At 35.6% G+C, this 27,870-nt stretch overlaps 1 protein-coding gene across 10 annotated transcripts in view; it reads left to right on the top strand.

Moving 5' to 3' along the window:
* CNOT4 (CCR4-NOT transcription complex subunit 4) overlaps positions 1 to 27,870 on the top strand; it is a 140,765-nt gene that overhangs the window by 82,349 nt on the left and 30,546 nt on the right. For 7 of the 10 annotated variants that reach the window (XR_014246365.1, XR_014246366.1, XM_082398089.1 and 4 more), the window contains 6 exons: positions 453 to 554; positions 1,302 to 1,427; positions 4,169 to 4,302; positions 22,760 to 22,817; positions 25,415 to 25,664; positions 26,547 to 27,047. Coding sequence is in view for 8 of the 10 variants with exons in the window: in XM_082398089.1 (XP_082254215.1) it covers positions 453 to 554; positions 1,302 to 1,427; positions 4,169 to 4,302; positions 22,760 to 22,817; positions 25,415 to 25,664; positions 26,547 to 27,047 (1,171 nt within the window). In the remaining 2 variants the exon portion in view is untranslated. The remainder of the gene's footprint in view (positions 1 to 452; positions 555 to 1,301; positions 1,428 to 4,168; positions 4,303 to 22,759; positions 22,818 to 25,414; positions 25,665 to 26,546; positions 27,048 to 27,870) is intronic. The other 3 variants (XM_082398091.1, XM_082398088.1, XM_082398086.1) reach the window with 1 other exon arrangement.

Here is a 27,870-nt window from a genome sequence, read left to right as displayed (position 1 = left end):
TGAACTTAATAGAGCGTCTTTGTTATGCTGGTATTAGCAGATAGAATACTGTTAGAGATTGCATTTATTTGGGGGAGAACATAGTTTGAATCTGTCTTCAAATCTTATTTTTTTTTAATCTAACTTTCAAAGTTTGTTTTTTGTAACCTTGACGAGCCCGTCAGATGACTTTTTTAAAAAGTAAATGCCAAGCCAAAGATGATATTTTATTCATATTTATTTTAGTCTACTTAAAATCAGATAAAAGTCATTAAGTATGATTGTCTTAAGATGAGCTAGTATATGGTTTAATCAAAGCTACTACTACTTCTAATCATTGTCATTATTATTAATGAAAGTAGTAGTAAAGGCCTTTAGAATTCCTTAGGCAGGTTGCAAGATAATTTTGTTGTTGTTGTTGTTGTTAAGTTTTTGTTGAATTTGATACTAATAACAGTGGGTTTTCACTTTAGGGTCCAAGCGCCAGTGCTTACGTAACCTATATCCGGTCGGAAGATGCTCTCAGAGCCATACAGTGTGTCAACAATGTGGTGGTAGATGGCAGAACACTTAAGGTAATATGGTCCTCTTGATTTTTTTTTTTTTTTTTAAAGGGGGAAGGGATAACATGTATTAAGTAGAGAAGAGCATAGCTTTTACATATTACATGAAGGGAGTCTAATTTGAAGATTGCTTCTTAGGAATCCATTCCAACCTATGACAGCTAATTTGTTTATAGCTGACCTATGTAGGGTCCTGTTTTACCAGCTAGGAGTAAACACATTCATTATTAGGGGATAATCTTGAAAAATATCCTTATATTTATACATATTTTATTTTGTGAAAATGGATTTATTACTCTCCTTGTCAGAAATAGATAATTGTTCTGATTTGTTGTCCTTAAATATTTGGGCATTGAACAGTTCAGGTTTGCATGAAGGGTCCCACCAAGCAATGCTTTTAAGTAAGTGGAAGAAGGATGGCATAATTAGAAAAAGGAATTTGTCTTATGTGCCTAACCACTTAAAACATGGAACAGATTTTGTCTTTCTACTCTTGTGACCTCTAGGGAAATGATCTGGGTGCTCAAGCTCTGGAAACCATAGGCCGAGATTTTTTTTTTTAGTTCTTTTAAATGATCATCATCTTTAATAAATCCTGCTAATAATAGTTTAGTTCTCTAGTATTCACAGCCATACTTTGTTTTGTTGTGCCTGTGCCTCATTTTAGGTGAAATGAAAACACTAAATATGGAAATTTTCATTGTGGTGTCAGTTCACATTTTGGGTCTTTTTCCCCCCGCTTTCCTCCTCTTGCTGCAGGCATCTCTAGGTACAACAAAATACTGCAGTTACTTCTTAAAGAATATGCAGTGTCCAAAGCCTGACTGCATGTACCTACATGAATTGGGGGACGAGGCGGCCAGCTTCACAAAAGAGGAAATGCAGGTAGTAAAGTAATGTGAATTATCAACTTTGCAGAAAAGGAAGTATTTTTCTTTATAAGTTAAAATTACAAAAGCAAAAACTAAGAATTTTCTTTTTCTTTAAACTGGTATTACTTTAAAGTAGCATTTTCCAAATATGTAGTGTTCCATGGAATATCAGTTCTGCAGGATATTGTTACAATAAAAGTGGGTCTGTGGTCCACTAAGTTTGAAAATGCTTGATTAATGAAGATAAATAGATTCCCCCCCCACCCCAGCAACACTTCTTAGAGTCTTTAATATGCTAATACATATCCCAGAGGGGTATGTAGAACCAGGACTTAATTGACCAAGGAAGGCATTTTGGTAAATGCTACTTTAGGGGGAATGTCAGCAAAATGAAAGCTAAGTGGGATATTGTAAATATGAGGTCCCCCACCCCATCTCTACTCTTCACAGAGCATGCTAGAAAATAATACTCTATTAGATGCTGCTGAAAAGCTAACATTATTTTTATAAAATGATTCTTCCCATGAAAGTATCCAGTGAGTCAGTGTCCTGTAAAGGGTGAATTGAAGGCTTATTTTCCTGTGTTCTTTTTTACATTTCCTGTTCTCCTGTCTCCTTTCAATTTGTAGTATAAACATGCCTTTACAAGTAAAAATGTTGACCATACGGCATATTAAATGAGGATTATGCCAAAGCACAATACTGCACTTCCCTGTTATAGGTGAGGACTTCAGATTGTTGCTGTGGACTTTTGCAGGAATACTTCTCATTTAGAAGGTGGGGGGCATTGATTACTGCCTTTCATTCTCCAAGTCAAACTAGAGACAGTCTAGGAGGGGCTCCTTTCAGAGCAGATTGTTAAATGGAATATTACCTTTTTTGACTTGGAGTTACTACAGATTAAATCCCATTATAATAAATACATTGGGATGTCTTGACAGTATGTATTGTCTTTATGATCTAAAAACAGTGTTAAAATAAGTTCTCTGTGATATTTAATGGGAATGGATGACTTACTTATTTCTTGCTTATCCAATAAATGCACCTTGATTTTTTTCTTCTTTTGGATGAAGTCTAAGGTTGAACCATTTCATGCTGAATTTTGACTAGTGGGAACTGTGCTTTACCTATGGGTACTATTACAATGAAAATCTCTGTCAAGGAATTTCTAAGCCCCAGTTGATCTCACTTAAGTATTATTGAAGAGTAAAAGGAAATGGATGGACAGTCCTTTAAAATTTATTTGTAATGGGATTTAACCTGTCTCTATGAACTGCCCCTGTTAAATCATTTGAATACCAAGTTGAGCTCTTTGTGGCTAATGAAAGCCATAATATCTCCTAAAGTATTGCTTGCATAAAGAATTTTCAGGGCTTTTTATGTTTTAAAGATGTAAAATCCACATCTAAACTGTGTTTTTTCTTAACAATTTAAAATTGATTTCATATTATTGTCCTGAATTCATCTCGCTCTTCTTTATCTTAGTTTAAAATTACTTTGAAAAGGGGTTTCCTCGTTAAAACACTTGGTCAATGTAGAAAGGAAACTTGAGCAAATTATATCATGGCAAAACCAGATCTTTCCTTGTTACTGCATAACTCAAAATTTAGTACCATATGAAATATTTATAGACCCAGGTGAACAGGCAAGAGCCCTCTCAGAACAGGGAACAATGCATTGTGCAATATATATGATACAGTTGTGCTCAATTAGATGATACTGCCCTTGTTTTTATTGTTTCGTTTTTGCTTTGATCTGTTCTGTTCTGGTTTTGGTTTTCCCATAACATCTATTTAGACCACACTGTTAAAGTAATTAACAACCCTGAAGGTAAGTAAAAAATGTCATTGCAGTCATAATATACATGCAGATAGTAAAAAGTTATTCAGAGTAATTTCATTGTATTGTAATTTATTTTTTGTATGTGCCTAGTTTCCACAGTCAGTCTTTGTCTGATTTATTCCATCACATTTGTGACACTGCTTTCTGATAGACAGCTACCAACTCCAGTAAATACAGAGTTGTCTTTGTTGTGTATAGAGCAGGGATTGGCAAACTTTTTATGTAAAGGGCCAGTTAGTAAATGTTTTAGGTTTTCTGGGCATATGATCTCTGCAGCAACTACTCAACTTTGCTGTTGTAGCACGAAAGAGGTCATAGATAACACATGAATGAATGAGCATGAGTGTTGCAGTAAAACTTTATTTATAAAAACAAAGTGGCTGGCTCTAAATTGCCATCCTCTGGTCTAAAGTTTAAAATATATTAATTTTTATGTAAAAACAAATTAATGTGCTAATTAGTGTTAGGATAATGAAAAATATAGTAAAACTCTTCATCTGTGTGTTACTTATCAATCTTCTGAAAAGAGAGACTGATTTTTCAGTGATTTTCAGAAAATTCTGTAATGACCTGTTAGAAGACTTAATTCTTATGTGAAAGATGGGGAAGTAAGTTTAAAAGGGCCCCTCTGGTTTTTCAAACTAGCAAAAATGTTGTCTGTTAATATTCTTTTCTCCACATAAAGTGGTTAATGAAATGCCTTAGGTAATGGAATATGTCTCATGTAGTTTTGTTGCAAGAACTTTCATTGGTCTAGAAGTTCTGGGACATTTTCCTCACAGGTTTCTCTGACGCCATGACAAATCCTTAGTGTTTTATTTAGAATAGGTTTAGTAATTCATAAAGTACATCAGCATTTTATACCAGCCACTTTGTGAGTCCCACTGCAGTTTTAATTTCTTCTTCCACTAGGCGGGTAAACACCAAGAATATGAACAGAAGCTACTTCAAGAATTATATAAATTAAACCCCAATTTTCTTCAACTGTCTACGGGTTCAGTTGATAAGAATAAGAACAAAGTGACACCACTGCAGAGGTATGATACGTAAGTACCGATATTAGTGTAATCAGATACCTTACCTTCATGTCTGTCAATCTTCTCTTTTCATTCTACATCTTTTTCAGGCAGGATCCTTCTTGACAGTGTCTGTCATTTGTGCAGAATTGTTGTACTATATAGGAAATGTTGAGTCACAATTTCTGGGTTTGAATATTTGCTGCCTGCTGCTCCCTGGTAATACTGCAGATGAGCCTCTTGATGCTTCCCCTTTGCATTGATTTGCAGACTACCCTGAGCCCTGGGAACACTCTCCTTGATAAAAAGGAAATTAAGAGATGTGGATTATTTAAAAGGCTCTTGTCACCTAATTGGGGTTTCCCTCCTGATGTAATGAGGGGGAAAACACTGTAAAAGGGACAGTGGGCGTTATCTGAAGCGTTTTTTGTTGGGGATAGAAGTATTCATGGTTGTCTAGTCTCAGGAATCACCAAAGTCTTATGTCCTCTGAGTGAGGAGGGTATCCCATATTCAGATCTTATTCATCTTGGAGACAACTTATTTTTGCATAGACCTATATTCTGTTGATGTTTAAACAAATTTATAATTTTATGTATTGAGTCTTATTCTGATATGGTGATCTTCACATCTTGGATTGTATTTGGTTATGGCCTGTGAGAAAATGGTATGATTAATAAAACAATAATTTTGGGGTTATACTTTATTCTGAATGTACCTTAAGTTTGATGTGTCAGGATCTTTTTTTTTTTTTTTAATTAAGTCTGACTTTTGTAAAGTGAATTCATTTAAAGTAAATAGCTGTAATTAATTTAAATAGGTCGATTTTCTTTTTAAAAAAATTTATTCCAAAGTTAAATTCGTTTAAGTGATGTTTTAAATGTCTGGTTATTACAGAGTCCCATTGTAGTCCCATGTTTATTTAGCACTAAAATAATGTAAGGGCCATTTTTTAAACATAGCTAATAATAACTACATGGATTGTTACCAGAGTCAGTTTCTTCAAAACTTATTCTTGTATTTAAATTCTTGAAGTCCTTGTTAAGTCTATTCACTTTGATAGTAAAGATTATTTATAAAGGCAATTCAAATTTAAATACTTCCTGTTTATTTGCACACACATATGTACATGTATATATAAATATATGAGGCCATAGAGCAAAACATAAAATTACTATATAATAAACTACGTGAAATTTGTTTTATCAAAGCTAAGAATAAAAGCTAAGTTTAAACTCTTTTTGGGTTGATAAGCTTTGACCCTTTCCGTTGATCTTTTTGTCCCCACCCCATATGTTTATTTGATTATGAACCTATGCTATTATTTACCTCATTGGTTGCTAACTCTGTAGTACATTATGTAAGAATGAGGTTATTGTAGTAAAAATTTATTTCAGATGCTTTTAAATACACATCTTTATTCTCATTAAAAGTGTTGTCATTCTAATTAAAGTCATATTCTGGGTTTATAGCCCCTAGAGAATTCAGAGCAGAAATGTAAAATTTAGATGATCTCTTTGCTACATTTGTTATTCCCTGAATATAAAAGTAATGTTTCTATTGAAGGAAATCTGAAAAATATACAAAAGCATAAAGAAGAAAGTAAAAATTGTATGTGATCTCAATACGCAGACGTTTTCACTGAAAATGATTTGCTGTATCTTCCTTGCAGTGTATATTTCCTTGTAGTCCTTTTCCTTCCTGTGAATGTATATATACACAAAATACATTGGTTTGTTACATTTTAAAACTTAATACCCATTATTATGAATATTTTCCCATGTTATGAAAGCAATTTTTTATGACTGTGTAGTATTCCATTATATGTGAGTATTTAAAATTTATTAAACCAATCTCCTGCTGGTGTATATTATCTTACTTTCATTTTGGTGCTATTATTTATAATACTGTGATGAACATTTTTTCATGTAAACATTTTGGTTATAGTTTTGATGCTCTTAGAACCGCTGAGTCAATGATTGTGAGTACCTATTTCCTTGAATTGAGTATTTTTTTCTGCACATTTACCAATTTGATAAACAAAAAATCTCATTTTGATTTATAGTTGATTAATATAGTGAACTTATGCATTGTGAACTCGTATCTCTTTGCCATGTTTTATTGGTATTTGTTTTCTGTGCAGTATATAGACTGGCTTCCCCCATTAGTTGACCAAGTCTGTTTGTTTCAAAATACTTGAGTTTATAGATCAATTTTGGGAGAATTTATACTCTACAGTATAACACTGAATCCTCTCAACCATTAGTGTGGTATATCTCTCTATTTAAGTCTTTTGTGTCTCTCAGGAAAGATTTTTTTTGGTCTTTTCCCTGCATTTTTAAATCTGATCTCCCACCATCATCTCTTCCTATTTGAGAATCCCTAGGCTAAAAATTAAAGAACAGTGTTAGAAAGTGGTGCTCCAGGCATCCTGTTGCATTACTTTTATAGAGATATCTCCAGTGTTTTATTCTCTCTTAAATATGATTTTAACCATTTATTTGAGATAAATTTTTAATCATAATGTGAAAATACCTTGCTATTTTTAATTTATTGAGCTTTTCTCTTTAGATTGGAAGTGAATATTGGAATTTACCAAATATCTTTTTAGCATTTTAACAGTAGTTAGCTTTCTTTAAATTATTTTTTTTTTGTGATCCCTTACTAATAGATTTACTAATATTTTATTGACTTTGCCTTCATATAAAGTGTAGTCAGAGCACATATGTAACTGTTTCAGTAACAGGGGAGGAGTGTCATAGCAGCCACAAGTTGTAGAGGAAAAAAAAGAAGAAAAAGGGGGATTTAAAACAGTATGCCCATTTGATAACTTTGCCCAAAACCAGTGCAACTGAACCTCAGCTAGGACCAGAATAAATTTTGACATAGTTACCTTTGCTTTTCATAAGTACATGATATAGGAAGGTTTTTGGGGGAGGGAGAAGGGTTGTTTTTTGTTTGTTTAATGCAAGTCCCCCAAATTTACTAAGGACAGTTAATGGCCCAGGTTACAGAGAGTTGTGGGTTTGTTGTTTTGTTTTTTTTGACAGCTCCTATAGCTTGTTTTCTTTCCATGCCAACCCCTGTAAGAGAGTAAGTTTGACTGTCAGTATTACTGAAAGTCTGCTTTGGTCTTCATTTCTACGTTGCCACCATACAAGGTACAGGGGTAGGGATGAATTTGTAGGTAAGTTTTCTTCTTCCCACAGGGAAGACCTGCCAAGTTAGAATGATGAACAGTACAACTCTTTCTATGGTCCTACCCTACAGAGAACGTTTTTCTTATTCAAGATAAATTGAGAATTAGACTTTTCCAGGGACACAAAGAAAAAGAATGGTTCCTTTTCCTCTTTTCTTGGCATTCCTGTGTAGTGAGTAGCAGTTTTAGAAGAATTGCAAGAAAGCAAAACTTGGAACTTTATAGATTGACATTAAACTTAAAATGTACTTTTTTCATTTGTAATTAATCCAGAGTACAAATATTAAAAGTATCATAGCTACTAATCGTCACTGAACCCTGACATGGTCCCCTGATACACATTAATGTTAGTAAGTGACATTTTCTATAATATGTCTTATTCCTATCTCACTTAAATGAATAATAAATTAGAGGGTGTGTGTCATTTGTTCTTCACACACACATCTCCATTATTATGAGTTTGAGAGTGTATCAGTCAGATTGAGTATTGACTGTAGATATGCTGTTTTTCTGTATTAGTAAGTTACTTTGAAATGATGAATACAAATGTAAAGAATGGGGAGTAAAGGAGCCATGCAGTAGTGATGCTTATGGACTGGATATTTTGTTTTTAAGTTTGGGGCTTTGAAACACCTTTATTTACATTGAGGCACTATTTGTGCACCAACTGAAGACTGAGATAGGAATAGTAGTAGCTAGATGGCTGCTATATGCCCAGGACAGTGCATAGGCCTACCTACAAGTATTTGGGGGACAGATTATGGGGTGTGCAGATCACTCAAGGTAAGTGGTTCTGACTTGATGTTGTGGCTCAATGAAGCCACCGTTGAAGGAATCGAGATGTTCAGCTTTAGATTTAGGTAGAAAGAGGGTTGAACAGAAATTTGGTGTCTTCTGCGTTCATTTAATCTCCTCAGTAGTCCTGTGTGGTAGACATCATTGTTATTTTACTACTGGCAAGAATACTAAGTCTCAGAGAGTTTAGATAATTTACCGGTATCCTACACAAATAAGTGATGGACCAGATTCTGACCTAAAGTCTCTGTCACTTTTAAGCCCAAGCTCATTCTCCCACTCTGCCATTTCTTAGTCTAGAATAGGCGAAATTTAAGACTCTAACATGAATTTAAAACTCTGACATGAATCAAACTAAATCAATTAAATGAAACTATGCCATAACTATATATAGTTTGACCTTAAAGATCTCTGGTACTTAAGGCTTAAATATAGTGGATGTACTATAAATTCCAAGGAAGGTTAAGCAAAACCTTCCCTAAACCACAGATTGGTGGCAGTAGAGGATAAGCTAAAGAAAAGGTGAAAGGAAAATTTCTATAGAAATTTGTCAGTTTTTATCACATTGAAGGAAAATGTACATCTTTAAAAAATATATACAACTATATTTTTACTGAAAGTCAAATATAAGCTCTGATAGACGGAAGGCATAGCCAGAGTGCCTTATTTATTTAGCAGAATGGGGGTAGTCACTGCGTGAATCCTGTTCTTATGTCCTAACATCATTTGGTAAATCCCTGAGATTTAGAAAGGATATGGTACAAGACTGTACAAAATAGTCTCAGTAGAGCGTGTTAAATCACGCATAGGCGTCTGAGTATCTGTGAACTCTGAAATTTTATGTAAAATGTGTGTGTGTGTGTGTGTGTGTAAATTTTTCTGGAGGAGGAGCAGTATAAAGCAGTAATTCTCAAAGTATGGCCAAGTGCCATGAAAGGTAGCCTACATTTTTTTTGTAAAATGGATCCCTAGAAAGGCATTCCGTTTTTTGAAATAGGTAAATGATTTGCAGTTCCCTAATTTTATTTTTGTATAAAACTAAGGGCTGCTTACTAGTAAATTAGGTAGATAGTAAAGTTTGCTAAAATTGGATATTTACATTAAAATTCGTGAATTTTGAGATTTTTCTGAACTTATTTCTCAGTCTTTCCTTATTTTTCTTAAATTTTATTCCCATGATGTATTTGGATATATAAAGTTACTGCACATGTACACATACATACTTGGAAAACTAGTAAGTCAGCTCTGGTATCTTGCTCCACCTAAGTAGAATATTTTCAAAAAGGATAGAGAGCTACTGGTATTTTTTCCAGAGGGTGGGTGTAATGAGTGAGGGGAAGGGAGGGGAAGGGTTATGTTGGGAGGGATGGGAGGAAAGGGTTAGAGATAGAGTTTTTGGTGCCCTTATTTCTTAGAATAGAAGAAAAGGCACATCAAATGAGCAATTGTGTGTTTAAATTCAACTTAGTATCTTTTTAAGATCAAACTTTATTACTGAAATACAAAATTATAATGAATAGATGGAGATTTTGCTGTTGTTTTTGAAAGCTTGCCACAGTCTTATGATATGTTTAGGATGGTGGATGTCCATCTTTCAGTTTTAATATTAAGGATAATTAATTTTTTGTGCTTACTAGTAATCAGAACATTTATTTTCATTCGTATTTGGTATGTCCTGGAGTTATGAGAAAATTCCAATTAGAATCGTATTTGCCAACTACAGTTAGTCTAGGTTTATTGAGGCATTTTTTTCTTGCCATGTTAATTGTGTCATGTTACTTAAGATGTGGCCATATTTTAGTAGCAAAGTGATATTTTCAATGTTAATGTATATTTGAAGCCCCTGTATCAAAATAAATTCTATAAAAGCAAGCTTCCTGTCTATAACTTAAATTCGTCCTTTGCAGTAGCAAATGTTTATCTCAGTTATTTAAGACTCTGGTGAGCATGAAAAATTAAAATGAATTATTCTCAATAAATATGGGAATATTTCGGAGCGGTGTGAATATGTACTTGGGTATATAGTAACATGACAGAAATTTGGAAATGTCCATTATATTGACATCCGGCTTAAATTTTACTTTATATTCAAAATGCAACAAAAATTAGTACAACCATGACTACTATTTTTATCTTGTGAATGTGAGAAACAAGGGAACTAGACTTCCTCAGTATTTTTCCTATCCCACTCCCAGTTCTTAAAAATGATTTTTTCTTTGATTCTTCTACTACGTGACTACTTGTTTTATGTTGCAAATTTTAGAAAGCAGCCAAGAGACTATATTTAGGAATTTGGTGCTGTCGCCACCAAGGAAATAAAAGGAAATCAAACTCAAAACTGCCCAAAGGGCCAGTTAGAAGGTAGCAGAGTTGGCTGAGCATCTGAAGATCCAAACAGAGGCACAGCTGTGTCACACTACCTGCTTCAGATAGTTGTGAATTTTGGTTTCTTTATCTGTAAAACAGAGTATTTAAATTTGATATTAATGATTCCTTCTGGCTCTAAAGTCTAATAACTTCAGAGACTTTGAGGAGACTTGATGCCTTTTCACTGTGTTCCTTTTCCACTAGTGCAGTGATCATCAGACACGAGGTATCTCAATTTGGACTAACTGAATCAGAATCTCCAAGGACAGAATCTAGATATATATATACTCTGTACTTTCAATAGATAAATGTAAATATTTATATTTTGAAAAGCTCCATAGCATCAGATTCCAACTGTTGGGTTAATTGGAAAATATTTAATCCTGAGAAATCTGTAATTTCACCATAGGTTTCAGAACTATTTAGGACTAGAACCTTAAAAAGATTTTTAATGAGACTGTATGAAAACACGTTTACAAATTTTTGTCTGCAAGGATTTATACACACAGCATTACCTTCTGACAATAATATCTTGATTGTGTTATGAACCCTAACTACCTGTTAGAATTTCTCAATCCCACTTGAAGCCAGTGCTTTTCAGTCAACTGTGTGGTTCAGGTGTCTCAATTTCTCTTTCCCTTCGTATTATTACTGGACAGCGATGATTCCAAGGCTAACATGCTATTCTTCCACTTCTTAAACCAACTGAACTATGAGTGTGTCTGCAGCCAGGACCTTGCGTGTTTGTTACTACAGCACAACTTGCAAAAATTCTGTTGGGACATTCTGGCCTTTCCTCGGGGCCATACCTAATTGGCTGAGACAATCTTTGATCTCTTTAATTCTGATCCAGGCTCAGAGGGCTCATTCGGAGCAAGGAGAGGCAGACCTCGAAGCACCTGTGGAAAGCCAGCATCATGAGATTGAATCCTGGACCCTAGAATTAAGGGCTATGATGGAGAAGCTGGTGAAATCCATCGGCCAACTGAAAAACCAGCAGGATGTCTTCTGCTTCTGATATAAGACCCAGACCCCAGTGAGAATACCCTCTTTGGATGCCCGTCAGACCAGACAGCAGCAGCTTTTGCAGGAAATTCTCAGTGAACTGGACTAAAGGAGAAAGGAGGTGCTAGATGCCTCCAAAGCACTGCTAGGCCGATTAATCACCCTAATTAATGGAAGGTCCAGCAACGAAACACCTGCATTGGAGCCCCCCTGGACGATGGGTTGGATCAGCTGGAGAAGTGTTCACAGCTGGAGCAAAGTTGTTGTTTCACCTGAATCAGCTGCTGAAGGAACTCAGTTGCCTGGTTAGCTATCAGGATGACCTTCTGACTAAAGGGGTGGACCTGTGGAAGGCCCCATACACAGAGTTGCTTTTAGATCTGTTCCTAGCCTTTGTGGTAGAAACCCAGCCCTATGTTTCCTAAACTCCCCATTGACCCCTCATCCTCAAGACGGGAAGGAAGTTCACTGTCCAGACGAGGCTGCTGATGAGATTCCAGGAAGTGGAATCTGACAGTGGGTGACTGACTGCAAAAGTCTCCACTGACTGTAAGCTTCATCAATTACAGTCATCCCTCAGTATTCACGGGGATCAGTCCCTTAGGATAACAAAATCCTCGGATGCTCAAGTCCCTTATATAAAATGGTGTAGTATTTGCACATAACCTACACACATCCTCCTGTGTACTTTAAATCATCTCTGGATTACTTATGCTACCTAATACAATGTATATGCTAAGTAAATAGTTGCTGGCACAAGAGAAATTCAAGTTTGCTTTTTGGAACTTTCTGAAATGTTTTCTCCTCTGAATATTCTTGAATCTGAGGATGTGGAACCCATGGATGTTGAGGGCCAACTGTACAAAGTTTCCAGAAGTTCAGCATTCTGACTTCAAACCAGAAAACTTTGTCCCCCAAGAAGGAGCAGAGTCAGGGTTTAATTTGGGACTCTGCCTGCCTGACTGGTGGAGCCGTGTTCAGGTGGTTCTGGAAAGGGCAACAATAGGGGACTGCTGGGTGCAACAGGAACCACACATTTATCAGCTTCATGGTCGGATGCACCTACCAGGATCTGAAGCAGGAGCTGAAGACAGATACCCTCTGTGTGGTGATTATTTCTAACATGAACCTACTCTTGATTGCCTGGTCCTTGGTTCTCTGGTTCAGTCTGGTCAGCTCACATCCCTAGAATCAGCAATTCTTTTCCAACACCGCCAGGAATGCCAGCTGCTGAAGACCATCTCTGGTACCTTTCTGTTGCACTTAAGTGAATCATTGGGAGGGGGTATTACCTGTTCTTGGTTGAACGATGATGAAGTGCAGCCCTGCACCAGGAGGTACTGCAGTCATTCGTGCTAACTGAAGTCATCCACCACTACCAACCTCTTACTGAGGCAGACTTACCCAAGAACCTGCTGTACTTCCTCTACTCCTGAAGCCCCAGGGATGAGGCTTTTGGGTGCTACTACCAGGAGAGAGTTAATCTTCAGGAACAGAGGAAATAACCTGAAACATAGGCTCATTGTGGTCTCTAACAGACAAGTGGATGAGCTAGAACAACCACTAGAGCCAGAACTTGAGTCATTAGAGCTGGAGCCCACACTGGCACAGGGGGCCAGAGCTAAGCCTGGAGTTAGGGCCACTGCTTGAGCAGGGCTGGATCTGGGACCAGCACTGGAGCCCACACTAGGCATGGTATCACAAAGAGTGCCAGAACCAAACCCAGGACCAGTACTAAAGCTGGATCCTGTTCTAGAGCCATTCCCAGGGAACCCCAGGAAATAGGTCTCTATCATCATTAGTAAATGTGATATTTATTAAAGTTTGCTTTCCTTTCTTAACTGTCTTGGCATGATAATGGGTGGATGGATGTTGAATGTAAAACAACAAATTTGTTAGTATGACAGAGCTTAATGAAGAAGGAATTTGGACACCTGATGCCAGGAGAGTTGTGAGAACCCTGACCTGTTAGTGGTAGCTTTGAGATATGTGTTTTCTGTTCAGCCATCAGAGTGCAGGAAGTTCACATTTATTGCAATTAGACTTCAGAAATACACTTTTTCTTTCTTTTGGGTTTATACATGCATTTGCAGGGAGTCCCCCATCTTTATTTGCCGTTTTTGCACTTATAGTTGCACTTACTATGGCAGGTTTAATTTTAATTGACCTTTTACCTAAAAAATAAAACTTTCTAGTTATATCCTTATTCCTAAAGCTCTCATTTATTATTCCTTGAATTTGTTAATTATTCTTAAAATAAATTGAAGAATATACTAAAACTGAATGGAACTTAAGCTTACTAATATCTTGCCCTGATCCTGATTTTTCAGCAGCTGTCTTTGGATTGATGACAGTGATCTAGAAATTTTGATCTAGAGATCTTTGATAAAAACCTTCCCAGGTAAAGCGTTAAGTGTTAATGAATCACTGCTTATGAAACTGCAGTTGGCATGGTGGAAAAGATGATATAAGTTATCCTAATTAGTTGTAATCCAGAAACAGTCTCAAGATTTAATTCTGAATGTCATAATATTTTCATATATTGCCCTTGACATTAGCAAGATTGACCTCATCTATATTGAAAATTATTATTTAGTGCTTTTTAATGGTGGCGACTGAGGAGGTGAACCAAGATCAAGACACTGAAGTTCTTCCTATGTAATAGCTTGATTTCATCCTTCTGTTTCTATGACTGCTCCTTCCTCTCAACTTGAAGCCTGTATTCCCTTATTATAAGAATAGTGCAAATTTGGGGAAGGTGGCAGAGTAGATAGCACCCGGAATCAGTCTCTCCACCTGGACAACAGTTGCACTTGCATAATCTGTCTGATGTAACTATTTTGGAACTCTGAGGTCTTTTGAAGGCTTGCACCTTCCAGGGAAAGACTTGGCAGTTAACTTCGGTCAATTTTAGCTCTTAGCACAGTAGCAGCTACCCCTCCCCCACCCCCAGCCACACGGAAGGCGCTATGTACATGTTCCTGGAGCAGCTTGCATATAGCTTGCGGGAGACAGGGTGGAGAAAGAGGACCATGTTCTCAAATATTGAGGATCTCTGCTCTGAATGCTGATTATTTCTTCCGATCACAGGTGCAGACAAAGAGGCAGGCAGTCATTGTTGCACCTTCCCCTAGTTGCAAGTCCCTTCCTCTCTGAAGTGATTTCAGGGTATTTAAAGGACTGACACCCTCCTGCCATACTCCTTTAATTTTTGCTTTTTCCCCTTTTGGGAACCAGACACTAAAGACCTAGGACATTCAAAAACAACCACATGTAATGGGGAAAATTAGAAAGTGACTGCATGTCCAGGAAAGGCTCAGAATAGACCTGAGAAGACCTTAAGTTTATACCTAAGACCAATTCTCAGCACAGAGACAGCCTACAACAATCAAAAAAGAAAAAAACAAAACAACAACCAGTAACAAAAAGAGCAAACACTGGGGAAGGGGAAGAATCTGATTTCCAGAGGTACCACGTTACTAGATAGATTTCAAATGGCCAGTGTTAAAACAAAAAATCAGACGGCATACAAAGAAAAAAAAGAATGGTCGATTCAAAAGAAAATAAAACAGCAGAAACCATGCCTGGAAAAGACCTAATGGCAGATATATTGGACAGAGTCTTTAAAGCAACTCTCTTAAAGATTCTTAAAGAATTAAAGGAAAATGTGGAGAAAGTCAAGAAAGTGATGTGTGAACGAAAAAGGAAACATCAGTAAAAGGTAGAGGGACTTCCCAGGTGGTCTAGTGGTTAAGAATCCACCTTCCAGTGCAGGGGACGTGGGTTTGATCCCTGGTCGGGGAGCTAAGATCCCACATGCTGTGGGGCAACTAAGCCCACGTGCTCTAGAGCCTGCATGCCACAACTACAGAGCCCGTGTGCCACAACTAAGACCTGATGCAGTCAAATAAACATTTAAAAAAATAAATAAAAGGTAGAAATTTTTAAAAGAAACTAAAAAATTCTGGAGCTGAAAAGTATAATAATTGAAATGAAAAATATTCTAGAGGAGTCAAATGCAGATTTGAGCAGGCAGGAGAAAGAATCAGCAAACTTGAAGATAGGGTGATAGAAATTATCTAGTCTGAAGAACACACACACACACACACACACACACACACACAAAGATTGAGGAAAGGTCAACAGGGCCTAAGGGACCTGTAGGACTCCAAGTGGACCAGCAGATGCATTACTGGAGTTCCAGGGAGACAAGAGAGAGAGAAAGATGCAGAGAGAATATTTGAAGAGATAATGACTGAAAACCTCCGCAATTTGCTAAATATAAACATTCAAGAAGCTTAACAAATTCTAATTAAGGTGAATTCAGAGATCCACAGTGAAACACTGAGACATGATAATCAGGACAAAGGAGAGAATCTTGCAAGCAGCAGAAGGAAATCATCACATAGAAGGGGATCTTCAGTAAGATTATCAGCAGATTTCTCATTAGAAACTTTGGAGGCCAGAAGGCAGTGGGCTGATAGATTCAGAGTGCTAAAAGGAAAAAAATACATATATACACCAGCCAAGAATCTTCTGTCCAGCAAAACTGTCCTCAAAGAGTGAGGGAGAAATTAAGACATTCCCAAATAAACAAAAGCTGAGGGAGTTCAGGACCTCTAGATCTGCCCTGCAAGAAATGCTCAAGGAGTCTTGCAAGATGAAATGAAAGGACACTGGATGGTAACCCAAAGCTGTATGGAGAAATAAAGATCTCAATAAAAGTAAATAAGTGAGCTATTATGAAACCTAGTGTTATTATAACAATGGTTTGTCACTATACTTTTTTCTTTCTATATGACTTGAGGTTAGTACATTTAAGGTCCAGTACTTTAATGTAAAAGCTAGTATTACTGTAACTTTGGTTTGTGACTTCAAATCTTGTTTTCTACATAATTTAAGAAACTGCATTTAAAAGAATTATTGGGGGCACACAATGTATGAAGGTGTAATGTTGTGACATCAGTAACCAAAAGGGATAGGGATGAAGCTGTGAAAGAGCAGAGATTTTGTATATTATGAAAGTTAAGTTAGTATAAATTTAAGGTAGACTGTTGTGACTTTAGGATATTAAATGTATTTCCCATGATAACAACAAAGAAGGGAGCTCTAGAATATACACAAAAGGAAATGAGAAAGGAATTTAAACATTTCACTACAGAAAAATCAAACATAAAAGAAATGGGGAATGTGGAGGAAGCTATAAGGCATATAGAAAACAAATAGCATGATGACATAATAACTCCGTATCACTAGTTAATGTTAAATGTAAATGGCTTCAGTTCTCCAATCAAAAGACAGGGATTGGCAAAATGGATAAAAATACACTATCCAACTATATGCTGTCTACAAGAGACTCACATTAGACCCCAAAACACAAAGAGGTTGAAAGTGAAAGGATGGGAAAAGATATTCCATGCAAATAGGAACCAAAAAAGATCAGGGGTGGCTATACTAATATCAGACGTAATAGACTTTACTTATTTATTATATATATATATATATATTTATTTATTTATTTATATTTATTTTTTGCTGTATTGGGTCTTTGTTTCTGTGCGAGGGCTTTCTCCAGTTGCGGCGAGCGGGGGCCACTCTTCATCGCGGTGCACGGGCCTCTCACCGTCGCGACCTCTCCCGTTGCGGAGCATAGGTTCCAGACGCGCAGGCTCAGTAGTTGTGGCTCACGGGCTTAGTCACTCCATGGCATGTGGGATCTTCCCAGACCAGGGCTCGAACCCGTGTCCCCTGCATTGGCAGGCAGATTCTCAACCACTGTGCCACCAGGGAAGCCCCGTAATAGACTTTAAATAAAACAGGATTATATGAGACAAAGAAGGACATTATACATTAATAAAAGTTTCATTACAGCAAGAAGATAGGACAGTGATAAACATTTACACACCCAATGACCATCAAAATATATGAAGCAAAAACTGACAGAATTGAAGGGAGAAATAGTTCTGCAGTCATAGCTGGAGACTTCAGTATCCCACTCACAACAATGGATAGAACAACCAGACAAAGCATAAGGAGAGGATTTAAACAACACAAACTAACTAGATCTAACAGACATATACAGAACACTGTACCCAACAACAGAATACACATTCTTCTCAAGTGCACGTGGGACATTTTCAGGATAGACTATATGTTAGGCCACAAATTAAGATTCAATAGATTTAAAAAGATAAACATACCAAGTATCTTTTCTGACCACAATAGGATGAAATTAGAAATCATTAATAAAAGGAAATCTAGAAAATTGTGGAAATTAAACAACACTTTCAAACAACTAATGGGTCAAAGAAGAAATGACAAGGAAATTAGAAAATACTTAAATGAATGAAAATGAAAGCACACCATAGTGAAACTTCTGGGAAGCAGCAAAAGTGGTGCTAAGGGGGAAATTTATAGCTATAAGTGCCATTATTACATTAAAAAAAATAAGAAAGATCCCAAGTCAACAATCTAACCTCACAGTTTAAGGAACTAGAAGAAGAACAAATAAGCCCAAAGCAAGCAGAAGGAAGGAAATAATAAAGATTCGAGCAGAGATAAAATAGAGAATAGAAAAACAGTAGAGAAAATCAATGAAATCAAAAGTTGGTTCTTCAAAAATATCAACAAAACTGACAAACCTTTAGCTAGGTGAACTAAGAAAAAAAAGAGACATCTCAAATTACTAAAATAAGAAATTAAAGTGGGAACATTACTACAGATTCTACAAAAAATAAAAAGGATTATAAGAGAGTACTGTGAACAGTTGTACGCCAGCAAATTGGATCACCTAGACGAAAGGGACAGATTCCCAGAAACATAAAACCTACCAAGACTATGTTACAAAGAAATAAAATACATGAATAAATGTATAACCAGTTAGGAGATTGAATTAGTAATCAAATATCTCCCAACAAAGAAAAGTCCTGGACCTAATGGCTACACTGGTGAATTCTACCAGATATTTAAAGGAGAACTAATACCAGTCCTTCTCAAGTTTTTCCCAAAACTTGAAGAGAAGGGAATGATTCCTAACTCATTCTTTGAGGCCAACATTCCCTGATAACCGAAGCCAGACAAAGACACTGTAAGAAAAGCAAACTTTAAACCCCTAATGAACATTGATGCATATGTCTTTAACAGAACACGAGCATACAGAATTCAGCACATTAAAAGGATTATGCACCAAGACCAAGTGTGGTTTATTCCTAGAATGCAAGGATGGTCTAACGTGTGAAAATTGAGCAGCGCAATATGCCACATCAACAGAATGTAGGATAAAAACCACAGGATCTCTCAATAGATGCAGAAAAAGCATTTGACAAAATTAAACACTCTTTCATGACAAAAACAATTAACCTAGGAACAGAAGGAAGCTACTTCAGCATAGTAAGAGCCATATATGAAAAACCACAGTCATCTTTCAATGGTGGAAGGACTGAAAGCTTTTCCTCTGAGGTGAGGAACAAGGCAGGGATGCCTGCTTTCACTACTTCTGTTCAATACAGTATTGTATTTTCTAGCCATAGCAATTGGCCAAGAAAAAGAAGAGGCATTTAAATTGGAAAAGAATAAGTAAAATTATCTCTTTTTGCAGATGGTATGGTTTTATATGTAGAATATCCTAAAGATCATACACACACACACACACCTGTTAGAACTAATAAGTGAATTCAGCAGTGTAACAAGATACAGAGTCAACACGCAAAAATCATTTGCATTTCTGTACATGAACAGTGGACAATCTGAAAAGAAATTACAAAAGCAATTTCATTCACAGTAGGATCAAAAGAATAAAATACTTAGGAATTAACCAAGGAAGTGAAAGACTTGTACAAGAAAACTATGAAACATTGCTGAAAGAAATTTTAAAAGCCACATAAATAAATGAAAACAACATCTCATGTTCATGGATTGGAATACTTAATATTAAAAAGTCAATTCTACCCAAAGCAATCTACAGATTCAATCCCAATCATGTCAAAAATCCCAGTGACATTTTTTGCAGGTAAAATATCCATCCTAAAATTCATATAGAATCTCAAAGGACTCCAAATAGCCAATATAATCTTGAACAAGAAGAATAAAACTGGAGGACCCACACTCCCTGATTTCAAAACTTATACAAAGCTGCAGTAATCAAAATAGTGTGGGATCAACATAAAGATAGACGTGTAGACCAGTGAAATAGCCCATAAATATTAACTGTCACAAATATGGCCAAATGACTTTTGACAAGGGTACCAAGGCCAGACTCCTGGGGAAAGGACAATCTTTTCAACAGATGGTGCTGGGAAAACTGGGTATCTACATGCAGAAGAATGAAGTTGGATCCTTACCTAACAGCATATTCAAAAATTAATTCAAAATGGATCAAGCACCTAAATTTAAGACCTAAAACACCCCCCCCCCAAAAAAAAACCTTAAGAGAAAGCATAGGACAAAAGCTTCATGACATTGAATTTGACAGTGATTTCTTGGATATGACACCAAAGGCACAGGTAACAAAAGAAAAAATAGACAAATTGGACTTCATGAAAACTTAAAAATATTTGTAAGTCGAAAGACACTATCCACAAGCTACAGAATGGGAAAAAATATTTGCAAATTATATATCTGATAAGGATTATTAACCAGAATATGTAGAGAGCTCCTAAAACTCAACAACAAAAAAATAAAATAACCCAGTTCAGAAATGGGCAAAGGACTTGAATAGACATTTCTCCAAAGAAGATATGTGAATGGCCAATAAGCATATGAAAAAATGCACAACATCACTAATCATTAGGGATATGCAACTCAAAACTACAATGAGACATCTCATACCCATTCTCCTCACACCCGTTAGCATAGCCACTATCAAAAAAGCAGAAAACAAGAGTTTGAAAGAATGTGGGGATATTGGAGTCCTTGTGCACTGTTGGTGAGAATGTAAAATGGTACAGCTGTAGTGGAAGATAGTATGGCAGTTCCTCAAAAACTTAAAAGTAAAATTACCATATGATCCACCAATTCTTCTTTATATACATGTAAAAGAATTGAAAGCAGTATATTGAAGCGATATTTGTACACTTATGTCATAGCCCCATTACTCACAGTAGCTTAAATGTAGAAGCAATCTCAGTGTCCATGGACAGATGAATGGACAAGCAAAATGTGGTACATATATACAATGTAATATTCAGTTTTAAAAAGGAAGGAAATTCTGCAGTATGTTACAACATGGATGAACTTCGAGAACATTATTGTTTATGGAATAAGCTAGTCACAATAAAGACAAATACTCTGATTCCACTTATATACAAGGCATTTAGAATAGTCAAAGTCATCTAAATAGAAAGTATATGGTAGATGCTGGAAGGAGGGGAAAATGGGGAGTTGTTGTTTAGTGGGTATAGAATTTCATTTTCATAAGATTAAAAGAGTTATGCGGGTGGATGTTGGTGATAGTTGTACAACAAGGTGTGTGTATTTAGTACCACTGAAGTGTACACTTAAAAATGGTTAAGATGGTAAATTTTATATTAAGTGTATTTTACCACAGTAAATTTTTAAAAAATATTGCAAGTTTATCTCAGATTATCTGAATTATATTCCAGCCTGTTCTTCATGCTATCACCAAATTAATCTTTCTAAAACACTACTTTATTTATTACATATCATTTCTGTGCTCAAAAAAATTTCCATTGACCTGTGGTGTCTTATCTTTCTATCCTTACCTCCCATTGTTAAAATCATCCTATATGTTAGCTTAAACTAATTACCTTTCTCTCAACCTTTTCTACGACCTTTTGATTCTTGAAACACTTGCTCTTCCTACATTTAATGCTGTTTTTCCCCCTTTCCCTTCCTCCTCCCAATGTGCAAATCTTTTTAAGGACCTAGTTAAATGTGAACTTCCCTAGGAGACTTTTCCTAATTGCCCCACTTGGGGTGGCTCCTCTTTTTTCTAAAGATTTATGGCATTTAGTGTTTAAACAGTTCATTTAATAGTTGACACTGGCTGATATTTGTTGGTGTGTACCCGTCTTGTTTCCCCAACTGCCTCTAAATTAAGTGGGCTCAGTGCTGTATCTTAAAATTATTTGTATTAGCCACTTGACAATAATATGAATTGATTTATTGATATACTGTGAATAATAAGTAAAGATGCTCTTCAAGTAAATTTCAGACTTATCAATCAGATTCAAGAGCATCTGGCAGTGTTTCTGCAGAAGATACACTTGGTATTCAGGTTGGGTTCTTGTTAAATTTTTCTAGAACAATTAAATGTGGTACCAGTAAGTTGTCTATTTGTAAGGTGACTTTGTATATGTTTCCAGGCAATAAAATAATTTTGAGAAATTTGGAATCTTAAATTTTTTTGCTATAATATTGTATCAGAAATAAGTATTAGTATATGGGTACTAATACTTATCTTTTGTTCATGTGCTGGGTTAAAGTTAGTTGTAGAAATGACTTGCTAGGTCAGTGTTATAATGTTTATAAAGATTTTTGTTTTTAAGTCAGATGAGTTAAAATGGACTTGAAGTTAGCAAATCTGTGTTACTGTGATACTGCATTTTCTCTTGTGGAAGTCAAGTTTTACTGTTTTAGTTTGAGGCAATAGTTTGCACAAAAGTTTCTTTCTGTTAGTCTCCTGTGTGTGTGTGTGTTTGTGTGTGTGTGTACACTTACATATGCCTTCTCTAGGGTTATGATTAGGATATTGAAGTATTAAAAAAAGGTATTGCCTTTAAGAACCTGTAGATAACATTTCAGTAACTTTTACGCTCTCCATTAAGCACCTAGAAAAATAGGTGAGTATTATTTCAAGAATTTTAATGGGGAAGTGTTTATCATGGGCACAAAACTAAATAATAGATTAGTATCCATTTTAAGCAATACTTTTTTTTTCATAAGCTATTGTTTCACCCGTTGTTTTTTGAGAATCTAATTAGACTGTAAATTGCTCAAGGATAGAGATTTTATCTTATACTTCTTTGTGTCCCCAGCATCTAACCTAATGTCTTACATCAGAGTGCTCCAATAAATGTTTAGATGATAAAATGTCTATTTTTCTGGCTTTGGTTGTGGGGAATAAATGTACTCTGATTTGACTTTATTTTTTCCTTTTTACAGCCCCATTGACAAACCTTCCGATTCTCTCAGCATAGGGAATGGTGATAATTCCCAGCAGGTAAGATTTTGATACTGTATTCCTTCATTTATCTGCCATCTGCTGAAACAAGACATTCTATGCAAGTGAATTTTCTAGATAGTGAAAAATACTTTAAATACTGAAACAATTTAAAAACACTTTCAGTGGACATCTTTATTAAATGTATTATAATTAGCCCTCTTTTTCTCCACAGAATAGAGCATAATTTAACCCTTTCTTGATGACTCAGAATTATCATTATGACCATATGTTATTGTACTGTGTGCTAATACATTAGTGTCCTTGGAGTCCCTGATATTCTTGGTCTTTTTGACCCTACATGAAATGGTCCCAGACTAACATGCCTTCTGCATTCTTGATTTTGAGTTGTTTCTCTGCCCCATGCTCCCCTTGTCCCTTGCTGTCAACTTTAATTTTCTTTTCTTTTTTTAAAATTTTATTGAAGTATAGTTGATTTACAATGTTGTGTTAATTTCTGCTGTACAGTACAGTGACTCAGTTATACATATATATATTCTTTTTCATATTATTTTCTACTATGGTTTATCACAGGATACTGAATATAGTTCCCTGTGCTATACAGTAGGATCTTGTTGTTTATCCATCCTATAGATAATAGTTTGCATCTGCTAATCCCAAACTAACTTTAATTTTCTATTTCTCTCAGTGAACTTGCCCCCAAGCTTTCCCCCTTCCCTCAAATGACTTTTGGCTTTGAAATGATAAACCAAATAGTTAAGTTCAAAGTTGCATCCACTATGATACAGAATGAGGTCCTGATCTTTAGACCATGCTTTGTATCATCTTGTCTAGTTGCTAGCTTTTCACTACTTAAGTTTCTGTACACCTCTTACTTTGGTTTCAAAAAAAAAAAAGTGTAGTTCTAATCTCTTCTGTAAAGAACAGCCAGTTCCCCACAGTGTGAGAAACTTAGAGATCTAAAATACATTGTTTTTCTAAACTTGTTGTTCACAGTTTCCATGAAAGAATTTGAAAATCTGTATATCCCCTTGTATATTTTAAGTTAACGTTAAATTTTTTTTCATAATAAGTTAAAAATAGCTGCAAAGGATGTAATTTCCAGCTTATTATAAATTTTGGTATTTTTAAATAAACATGCTACATTGGGTTTTAATAAGTATCTGAGAGATTTAAGTATCAGAATGTTTTGTTTCTCCCTCATCCATTTACACAAGCTATTCTTTAACAATCAGAAATTTTACATCATTCCTTGAACTCATTTTTTAATTTTCACTGGCATTACAGAATTTTTTCTTAATGCAATATAGTTTATGCTTGGGACTTCCCTGGTGGCTCAGTGGTTAAGAATCCTCCTGCCAATGCAGGGGACATGGGTTCGAGCCCTGGTCCAGGAATATCCCACATGCCACGGAGCAACTAAGCCCGTGAGCCACAACTACTGAGCCTGCGCTCTAGGGTCCGCAAGCCACAACTACTGAGCCCATGTGCCGCAACTACTGAAGCCCGCGTGGCTAGAGCCCGTGCTCCGCAACAAGAGAAGCCACCGCAATGAGAAGCCCATGCACTGCAACGAAGAGTAGTCCCTGCTCGCCACAACTAGAGAAAGTCCACGCACAGCAACGAAGACACAACACAGCCAAAAATAAATTAAATTAAATTAAAAAAAAAATATATATATATATATATATAGTTTATGCTTGATAGGCATTCTCTCAAATAAAAGTAGACGTATAAATTTTGAATTGGAAATAAAAATATTTTGTTGACACATGCCAAACTTCTTTCTTCTGAATTTTTATTTATAGTATTGATTTGATCAAAGCAATATATATATAAGTATAGAGTTTGATTAAAAAATTAAACATAAACACTAAAATTGTATTGGAAATTTACCTCTTAATGAAGTGGATAGGGCATTTTAAAATTAGTTTTTTTGTATCCATGGATGAATATTACCTGTTGGTACAAGGAGATGTTTCAGCAGCAATCTAGTCATGTTTTCATTTTTCTAAATACAGGTGCTGAAACATCTTGTTCATATAAATAAGTAGATGGAAGAAAGAGTTATATCAATATCACTCAAATTTTTGAACTCCTTGTGAATTAAATACCTAAGAATCATATTAAGATTTCTTATAAAAACTATTTTTAATGATGCTTTTGGAAATAGCTTGATTAGATCTTCTTTCCATTTTGTTCAGAACTGAAGTATTGGGAATCATCTAGTTGGCCAAAGAATCTAGTCATTAGAGTCAGTCACTGTGTCATCACTAATCTTAATATTTCTAATAAAGTTTTGTTTGGCTCCCAGAAAGTTTTCACACTTGGGCAAGATACTATAGTTAGATCCCAGAGAGTGAGAAATAGTATTGTCTTTGTAAAGTAAGAGAAATTAGGTTGTAAAAGGAGAGGATACTGGCTGTGTCTTTTCAGGAGGGTCAGTTTTATAAAAGAGTACATATATAAGTTGATGGATTTTTTTGAAAATTTATGCTCTCATAAAAAAGTCTTCAAGTACCCCAGTTTTTGAAGATCACTATTCTAATACCTTTCATTGCAAGCCTTTTAAACTATGGCTTATTACATTGTATAAACTTATATTGATTATTCTTTTCTTTTTCCATTTTATTTAGATATCTAACAGTGATACACCTTCACCACCACCTGGTTTATCAAAATCCAATCCAGTCATCCCTATCAGTTCATCCAATCACAGTGCACGGTCTCCTTTTGAAGGGGCAGTAACTGAGTCACAGTCGTTATTCTCAGACAATTTCCGCCATCCCAACCCTATCCCAAGTGGGCTTCCTCCTTTCCCCAGTTCCCCACAGACATCCAGTGACTGGCCTACAGCACCAGAACCACAGAGCCTCTTCACATCAGGTATATAACAATACTGTGTGTGTTAGTAATTATACTCAGACTAAAATGAGACCTTTGCTGGATGTGTTTTTATCCTTTTTTTGTCCACTCCCTTTTTCATAAAAATGTAAACTTTTAAATGGCAAGGAATTGGATGGTTAGGTAAGTAGTTCTGTGACCTAGAACTTACCATGTTAACAGACAAATTTCTCCAGAAATCAAGGGTTAGATCATTTTTCCAATAATCAAATGCTTACTCCTCTAGGAAGTATTAAGGGCTTACAATTTTTAATTAGATTTGTGTTTGTATAGTTATATATTTTAAAATGTTTCCCCAGCTGACAAAGAAGTATGTTAGTTAATTTTTAAAGTTACATTTTGAGACATTTCCAATTTCATTCATTGTAAGTTCTCGTTAATGTGAAGGATAACACAAAATCAAGACAATTTAAAAATACAAAGATTAAATGGATACTTTTTTCATTAAGTTATAGTAGTAGTATGTAAAGCATATATTCAAAATTATACTTCGTCTTTGATAAATACATTTCAAAAATAAACTTTACTAATTGAATTCTGTTATACTTATTACTTTATTTCATTTAAATGACTTATTTTGGGTTTTGATGATGACTAGTTGAGAGTATAATTTGGGTTTCAAATAGTACTTTGTTTTCTTTGATCAGCAAAATCAGTCTATATCATTCAGTTTTTGAAGTTAGTAACTTATGGATGAAATCATTGCTAGAAGTATCTGAGGCCTTTTGTAATTTTACAGTCGTAATGTTATAAGAAATTACGTAGATTTTGCGTATATTTGCCTTTGTGTTATAGTATGATGTTGCACTAGTGTGGAAGTGAGCTATATATTTTAAATTCATCACTGATTTTTTTTCCCACCAGAAACAATCCCAGTATCGTCTTCTACAGACTGGCAAGCAGCATTTGGCTTTGGTTCTTCTAAACAACCAGAGGATGACTTGGGTTTTGATCCCTTTGATGTCACTCGAAAAGCCTTAGCAGACCTGATTGAAAAGGAACTGTCAGTCCAAGACCAACCTTCCCTTTCGCCCACATCTCTTCAGAACTCCTCTTCACACACTACAACCGCCAAAGGTCCGGGCTCTGGATTCCTACATCCTGCTGCACCTACAAATGCCAACTCGAGTCTCAATAGTACCTTTTCAGTCTTGCCACAGAGGTTCCCTCAATTTCAGCAGCACCGAGCGGTTTATAATTCATTCAGTTTTCCAGGCCAGGCAGCCCGCTATCCTTGGATGGCCTTTCCACGCAATAGCATCATGCACTTGAACCACACAGCAAATCCCACCTCAAATAGTAATTTCTTGGACTTGAATCTCCCGCCACAGCACAACACAGGTCTGGGAGGGATCCCTATAGCAGGTAGGTTCATTTATAGCCTTTGAGAATTTGTGAATAACTCATGCCTTCAGGTTGTTGGGTGGGTAGGGAGGGAACTTTTGAATAACAGAAAGTATTTATCATCAGTCTTGGAAATTTCAATGGGAAAAACTCTTTATCATAATCTAAAAAAATTTTAATTAGATGGATGCCTTGTAATATTGAGCTTTATAAGGATGGTGGAGTATTATACCTAGTTATTGCTTGGAAGCATTTTACTTAATAGAATAGTTACCAGACTTTCTTATGGCATATAAATGCAAAAAGACAAAGAAAAAAAATGGGCTCTGAAATTATGGTGCCATAAAGTCCAACACCATGGTAAAAATTCTGATTGTACATTCTAAAAGTAAACTGGTTCAAAAATTTTTTTACAGATGGTAATTAGTGAGAGCATGAGGGATAAAGCCACTCTCTTAACTCCTTTTGACAACTTACTTATTTTGACTGATAGACATGTACAAACACACACACACACACACATACATCAAAACTGTGCTATATGTTAATAAAGGACTTAATATTTGAGAACTCTCATTATTAATGTTTCACAGACATATGTGTATAAGTATACTTTCTGTGAAAAAGAAATTGTTCAAGGAGAGATATTTTTCCTTTTGGTCTGTCATGTTTTTATTTCTGGGGTAAATATTAGGTTCCTGTAAGTGATGCCAGAATACTTCTGGTTTTGTACTGCTACCCTTGAAGGTTTCAGAACTTTTGGCTTTTAAGGTCCCATATGATATTTATTAGATCAAGTGACTTCTATATCTAAAGGAATCTTTCTTATTAATAGTTTTTCAAA

The sequence above is a fragment of the Balaenoptera borealis genome, assembly GCF_965194805.1.
Source record: "Balaenoptera borealis genome assembly, chromosome: 7".
Lineage (NCBI taxonomy): Eukaryota > Metazoa > Chordata > Mammalia > Artiodactyla > Balaenopteridae > Balaenoptera > Balaenoptera borealis.
The sequence above is the reverse complement of the archived record's forward strand: the minus strand, read 5'-3'. Positions and strand labels throughout refer to the sequence as shown.